This window comes from Kryptolebias marmoratus, linkage group LG18 (genome assembly GCF_001649575.2).
Source record: "Kryptolebias marmoratus isolate JLee-2015 linkage group LG18, ASM164957v2, whole genome shotgun sequence".
Classification (NCBI taxonomy): Eukaryota; Metazoa; Chordata; class Actinopteri; order Cyprinodontiformes; family Rivulidae; genus Kryptolebias; species Kryptolebias marmoratus.
This window is the reverse complement of record NC_051447.1, coordinates 18,673,356-18,680,967: the sequence shown is the minus strand read 5'-3', so window position 1 is coordinate 18,680,967 and position 7,612 is coordinate 18,673,356. Positions and strand designations below refer to the sequence as shown.

General features: G+C 45.7%; 1 protein-coding gene across 1 annotated transcript in view; it reads right to left on the bottom strand.

Moving 5' to 3' along the window:
• LOC108250921 (synapsin-3) overlaps positions 1-7,612 on the bottom strand; it is a gene marked incomplete at its 5' end in the record, with an annotated part of 86,268 nt that overhangs the window by 71,584 nt on the left and 7,072 nt on the right. Inside the window, 1 exon segment of the mRNA XM_037981160.1 lies at positions 6,674-6,765. Coding sequence (XP_037837088.1) covers positions 6,674-6,765 — 92 coding nt within the window.

Below are 7,612 nucleotides of genomic sequence, written 5' to 3'. Positions count from 1 at the left end.
AATGTCAGTTTAGAAGCTATCAAAGTTCTCAAATAAAGCACCTTTTGAGAATGTCAATGTTTGTTGGGAATTATCTTACAAAACTAGGAAGGATTTTTGGTTTAGATATTAAAAGTTATGGTTGTTTATTGATTTTAGTAAAAAAAATTGCAACTTTTAGGAAAATGCCCCGTGAAATCAGGCATTTTAGCTGCAACAATCAAAAAATGTCTGTGAAATCCTGGAGGGACTGCTCAATCGTTCCAGAAGCCTGTAGTCAGTCTTCTGTCAGCATCTCTGAGCCATGGTCACCCACCATCTTTCTGTCGCTCCATTCTGGCAGACCAGGCTTTAAAGTCCAAACCTTACCCAGTCTGTCCTTCTCTCTGTGGACAAGATTACTCAAAAAGTAACGGGACGGATTGTCGTGAAATTATCAGGAAACGTCAAACATGGAACAAGGGATCCGGTCAAAGGTCACAGATCAGCCCGAGCTCTGACTCTGCAGCCGGACACCTCATGGGTCAAGGGTGATCACTGTTGATTTCAGGGTTTGTGGGGTCAAAAGTCAAGGTCCCAGGTGACCCCTTTGTTAAAAACTCGTCTCTGCTCCTACATCTAACCCTTTTGTGTCCGTTGGTTTGTCTGTCTGTCAGCAAAGATCAGGTAAAAACAAAAAGCACAGATTTGGTTGAAATGTTGGATTAAATTCTGGTTCTGACTATCGTCTTTGTTGTCTGATTGCCTGGACAAAAAAAAAAAAAACCCAAACCAGACCAGCTTTCTGGTCCACAGCTGACCTGACTGTCCTCGGGTTGGACATGTCCCCGTCAGCACGTTGACGCCACGGATCTGGGCTGGGTGTTAACAGTCAGGTGCTCCGTTGGTGAACGGGTCGGGCTGAAGGGGTCTTTTTTGGATCATCAATCCAATTAATGCAGTCTAATCCTTCCTTTAGGAACTGTTCTGGGACCAGTACCAAGTGACCCACTGAGCGCCTGCAGGAATCCTTTTAATCCCTCCCAGTTTTATTAAATTTAGTTTATTTTACCAACAAGTGCTTCCAGTTCTGGTTCTGGTCAGGTGGAACCCTGTAACTAGCATATATTTCCAGGCCATGGGGATTATCTCCATGTTCTTGGGGGCGTTTTTCTACTTGTCACCTCCCCATCTCTCGTCCTACTTGTTGTCTAACTTAAAGGCAACAAAACTATTAATGATAGATTCCAAAGATTTAGATTTAGATTGACATAAATCCGATAATACAGGGTCGGCCATTTCTATGGATACACCTGAATAAAACGGGAATGGTTGGTGATATTAACTTCCTGTTTGTGGCACATTAGTATATGGGAGGGGGGAAACTTTTCAAGATGGGTGGTGACCATGGCGGCCATTTTGGATCCAACTGCGTTTTTTCAGTGGGAAGAGGGTCATGTGACACATCAGATTTATTGGGAATTTCACAAGAAAAACAACGGTGTGCTTGGTTTTAACGTAACTTTATTCTTTAATGAGTTATTTACAAGTTTCTCAGCACTTATAAAATGTGTTCAAAGTGTTGGATTGTCAATGCAACACTCTTCTCACACTTCCACTTCCTGGAAAGTGGATTGGTCATCGTGGGCCAGTTGAACGGCCCCCGAGGTCTCCTGATCTGACCCCCTTAGACTTTTATCTTTGGGGTCATCTGAAGGCGATCGTCTCTGCTGTGAAGATATGAGATGTGCAGCACCTGATACTACGGATGCTGGAAGCCTGTTCTCGCATTTCTCCTGCGGTGTTGCTGTCAGTGTGTGAAGAGGGTTGCATTGACAATTGACAACTCATGAAAGAATAAAGTTACGTTAAAACCAAGCACACAGTTGTTTTTCTTGTGAAATTCCCAATAAGTTTGATGTGTCACATGACTCTCTTCCCACTGAAAAAACAAAAGTTGGATCCAAAATGGCCGCCATGGTCACCACCCATCTTGAAAAGTTTCCCCCCTCCCATATACTAATGTGCCACAAACAGGAAGTTCATATCACCAACCATTCCCGTTTTATGAAGGTGTATCCATAGAAATGGCCGACCCTGTACACTGTAACGAATGCTAATGCTAAATAATCCAATTTTACTTACTAACAAAGAACTCTAAAAAGAGGGTCCATGTTCCAATAAATGCATTTATAGCTACTTGGTAAACATGACAAGCCTGACATCTTTCTTACAGGATAAAACGGAGCCGAGGGATGTTTTCAGCAGCATTCCTCGAGCACAAAGCTATTCCTGCTCAGGACAATATGCTGCCATTTGGTCTCCAGATCCATTTATCAAACAACATCTCTGACCTTCTAACAGGCTCCAAAGAAATACCTTTCCACCCGTAAAGACCTCGTGTTTTATCCCCCTCCATCAGTCTGTCTCTCGCTGATAAGGCTAATTGTGGTAAAACTCAGCGGGAACGCCACAAATGTCAGCAACCTGCATGTCGAGGATTGGCCCTGTGCTGAAGGACAATGGTCCTTTGTGCCATGCTGGCTCTCTGTCGTCACAGAGAAATGCACCTTAGAGGAAAAACTCCGCTTTAGAAAATCAGAAACCATAAAAGATAAGAAATAAGCTCTGGTTTTACCCCCAAAAAAAACCAATACTTTGATGAAAATGTTTAAGGAATTGAGTTAAAGGCTGTAATTGAGAGGTAACGTTATCCTGTTTTCCTTTTTCCAGATTTGGTTTATTTCTTATACTTTAGAGCAGTGATTCACAAACTTTTCAGCTTCCAACCCATAAAATAACAGTGACAAAGGTGTGTGACCCCATCTGTTGGCTGTTTAAATATCCAAAAGTGCTAAAAATAATGATTAAATAAAGATATAATGACAACACAAACAGTCTTAGCATCCATTTTGCTATTTTTAAATCATTAAATGACTTGTATTTCAATTCTCTGTAGCAATTATGGTGTAAATATATAAAAACTGGGTTTTTAATTGTAAATTCATATTTGGAGATTATCTAAGGACCCCTGCTTGGTGTTGGGTGACCCCCATTGGTTTCCAAAACTTCTTTCACAAAACCAGACTCAATTTTTTGGATCAAATTTGGTCAAACGATGGACGACGACGTTCAATCTGATGTTTCCGAAAGAAGCAACACTTTAACTCCTGAATACCTGAATATTAGCCGCACCGGACTAAAAGCTGCAGGGTTCAAAGCTGGTGCAAAAAGTAGCGGCTTATAGTCCGGAAATCACGGTACATTTAAGTCTTTACGGTTCAGACGAGAAGCTTCATTTAAAAGAGGTTGAAAATCTGAGACATCAGCTACCAACAACTCTTGTGTCGGGGGTTCGTGTCGGAGCCGCAATCCCGACTGAAAGGTTCTGTGACTTCAGGGTCCGGTTCCTTGTTTGCTGTTGAATTCACTGAAACGCTTTGAGCAGAGTTCTCTGGAGTCCCCACAGACGGGAGGGTTTGCCTGACTCTGCGTTCCAAACCTCTGAAACTATTTAAAAACACAAACTGTCTCATTACAGAAGACAAAATGAACCGTTACGAGGCCCTTGAGAAATACAGCACATGGACAAAAGTATGACCGTCCCAGCAACAGGAAGTGTTGAATTAAAGGTCTATTTTACTTGTCGTGGCTCAAGTGAATCAATAATGTAGGTGACCAACTTTTTAGGAATAAAATGCAAAATTCAAACCTGGTATCGGTATTGGATCGTAAGTGGAAAAATGTGGATTGGTGCATCCCTAGCTTGAAGGCGAGTTTTGAACCTGCAACCTGACGGTTTCAAAACATCAACCAGCTTTTAAAAGTTGGCCGATGTCACGCCCATCTAAGTTAGTTTTTGTCTGAAAGCAGCCAACGCTCGCCTGCAGCTGAGATCTAACAAACCACGGCCGCACAGTCATCAAAAATGACTAATGAGAACATTTCCAGGGCGTAACGTCTACCAGAGAAAACATTACAGACGTTTTAGCTGCCTGGAGGACTGGGAGTCACGCAGGAGACGGATGTAATGAGGAAAGGGGATGAAAGAGGAATGACCTCTGGCAGAAAGGCAGGAGTGGAAGGAAATTACAAGGCCCATTCATATTCAAGGATTTATTACCAACGCAGAGGTGGTGGACTGAAGGAAAGCCCCCCCAGGCCTCCTGAAGCCACACCTGAGCCCGGCGTGTTCCAGGTGGGATTTATTTGCTCAGTAACAAGATGAACCAGTCTGAGGTATTAGGCAGACACTTCCTGTCCTGATTAAGTTGTGTGTGTGGATGTGTGAGAACTGTGGCACCTGAGGGAGTAAAAGCCGAGTCTTCGTGGGGGGCTGAGGGGTTCAGGAAAGAGACCGGGCCTGGGGGGATGTCTTTGTAAAACTTTGTGTAGCGTGGAATACAAAATAAGCCCAAATAACTCAGGAAGAAGACACGTGACGTCACTTCCTGTTAACCTCAGAATGCCGGGAGCGTGCAGGAGCAGCGACCGAAGCCAAAATGTGCGCTAATGCTTCACATTTGCCCACAAAGATTTCGGCAAACCAGTTTCCTCCCCAGCTGCAGCTGTTTTGCACGTCCTGCAGTGTAATCATGGAACATAAACGCATCGACAAACACTTTGTGTCTGCAAAACATGTGAGGAGAGCTGCAGACCAGGGACAATCCAGAAATGCTCATGAATGTCAGTTTAGAAGCTCTCAAAGTTCTCAAATAAAGCACCTTTTGAGAATGTCAACGTTTGTTGGGGATTATCTTACAGAACTAGGAAGGATTTTTGGTTTATATATTAAAAGTTATGGTTTTTTATTGATTTTAGTAAAAAAAATTGCAACTTTTAGGAAAATGCCCCGAGAAATCCTGGAGGGATTGAGATTTACGGATCTGACTGGTACCAAAAGCAGCTTCCAGAGATCCTAACCCTCACTGAGCCAGCAGCAGATATTTATTCTCACTAATTTATCTGTTTTTGTTGTTTCTTTAGGCACAGGAGGAGCTCCGAGCTCCGAGGTTGAGGCAGAGGAGAGGAACGCTGTTCCGTGGCTTTTTCAGACTCTCGCTGCCGTCCTTCTGTTGTTCAGCCAGATCAGCATTCCCGCTCCGATCCGAGCGTCGGAGGGTTTGGCAGCCGACAGCGGAGAAGTCAAAGGGCTGAGGCTGCGAGCGCAGAAGTTCAGCCAAAAAGCAAACGGCCGCAACAACCGTGCGCTGTAGCATGCGCCGCCACGTTGCACGAAGGTTTCGAACCTGTTCCTCCGCTCAGATTAACCAGCTGCAGCTTCTCACCACCGTACAGTTATTCTGACCAAGGCAAGATGGCTGCCGCAGCTAATCGACCGACACAAACAGAAAAAGGGCTGATCTTTACAGATACCGAGCTAGAAACTGTAACCCTGCAGGACACAAACAGCAGAGAAACAGGACGATGACCTTTAACCTCCGCCCACGTGGAGCGCCTGAAGCCCGATTTCAGCACGCTGTGAAGCAAAGGCGGGAATTCAATCACTCAGGGTGTGTTTGGGAGGCTGCAGAACGAGACGCGGCTGTCAGAGGAATAATTAGGCCCTGATCTACGAAACGAGCAGTTTTCAGCCAGTTCCCGTCTTCACACAACCCCCCGGTGTCCCGCGGGACGAAGGGAAGACGTTCGGACCTTTTTCGACTTCAGATTTGAAGCAGCGCTGCACGTTAGTAGTCACGATCCCGTTCAGAGTCACAGACGAGGATCTGGCCGTGAGCGAGGCAGCAGTCGCGACCATCTGCATCCGATTTGGCCTCCCTGTGATGACGGCGACGTCACCAGAAATATTCAGCCGGTTGTGTTGTAGCATCGGCGGGATCAGTGCCTGCGGGCCTCAGGTCGGAGGTCGGGGTCTTTTTTTCCCTTTAATGCCCCTTTTACACGGGCTCTAATTTAGAAGTCCGGCTCTACTCGGCTCGGCTCGATAAAGAATGCATCCTGTTCACACCGGCCAGTTTGGTTGGTAGCAGAGGAACGCCTCCTTGTGTTGCTGTTTTTTAAACTTATGGGGATTCTCCTGAGACTTCAGGAAGAGAGGTGCAGTGGAAGAAATGCTCTGGATGCTGCGGTTGTTGCGCGGAGTAGGACAGCTGTTATCCACCGGAGATTTCAGGCTTTACAGGCCTTCAGCTGGGGGACAGACGGCAGAAACGTTGCAGGGTAAGCTAACGCTGTTGTTTATATTCCTACCTTCGCTCTTTATGCTTGCATCTGGCCACACCCACGACCAATGAGTGAACAGGACCTAAGCTTGCGTCACCCATGAAGCAGGGCCGGCCCGGCTGGCCCGACTCCGAAGCAGGGACCAAAGAAGCAGGGATCGGCCTCGAAAAAAATGCAGATGTAAACGCGCGCAAAGCGAGCCGAGTAGAGTGGAGCCGGGACCTTTAGAGCCGGTGGAAAAGGGGGCATAACTGTGTGGCTTTGATGCCAAAATCCAACATAAACGGATCATTTCTCCAGTTTACTGACAACACTCCATTCCTCGGGGGCGGATCTCCTGCATGTGCATGGACGACTTGTTGCCGTGCTCCTGGAGAACCTGATGATTCGGCGAGGAGGTGATGAAACCGTCTGAATCAGGTGAGTCGGAGCAGAAAAACCTAAAACTCGCAGGACAGCGGAGCCTCGAGGCCTGGAGTTTGACCCCCCTGCTTTAAAACAACGCCCCCGGACCCTCCGAGGAGCTCACCTGACCACTCTGGTGCCGCCTTTGTTGACCTGCATGTCCACCATGCATCCCGAGTTGACGTAGGAGGCCAGGTTGATCTCTGAGAACTCCGCCTGCAGAGACAAAAGGGACAAAAACACACGGTAAGAGGTCGTATTTGACAGACATACAGTAGATTTGATTAAAGCCTTTCTTTCATCTGTCCTGCTTTTGACTTCTGAAAGTCGTGTGAACAGTTCGGCCACCAACACGACCCAGAATGGATCCTTTTCACGGCGTTCTGCATTCGCTCAGCTGGAAGGACAGAGCGAGCCGGTCAGAGGAGACAAATTGAGTTATCCCCACTCTGTGGCCTCCAGGACAGTGAGGGCCTTGTGAAAGGCCGTAGCCCGGCTACTTAACGACTCAGTCAGGCTCCCACAGATACTCAATGGGAGCGACAACACTCCACTTCTGGGAATAAACTCTCTGGATGTTCGGCTCCAAAAACAGACCCTTCGATATTCCAGAAATCCATTTTATGGTGACGTTTTTAAACCATTTGGTTAAATTTCCCACTGCCGAAATAAAGAATTTATTTGTTTTCACGAAATCTGATCACAAAACTGCAGTAAAACAAGTTCAGTTCCAAGTTTGTCACGTTTTAAATCTCCAAGTTGCAAAAAACAGGAAAAATTTCACTGAATTTTGAGTGTTTGTGAGCAGAAACTCCTGGCCAGGACTTTAAAAACACTCATTCTCCCCCTGCACATCAGTTCCAATGACGACCAGAACTTCATTAAAATAGAAGCATTTATTTAAAACAAATGGCTTGAATGTGTGTAAATCCATGGGGATCAGCCTCATCTGAAGCAACAGAGGACTCAGGGCACAACCATGATGACTCACTGAAATGACATGAATTAGTTTCTATGAATGTTGATTCAAAACACAAGATTTTAGCAGAGATTTCACCTTTTT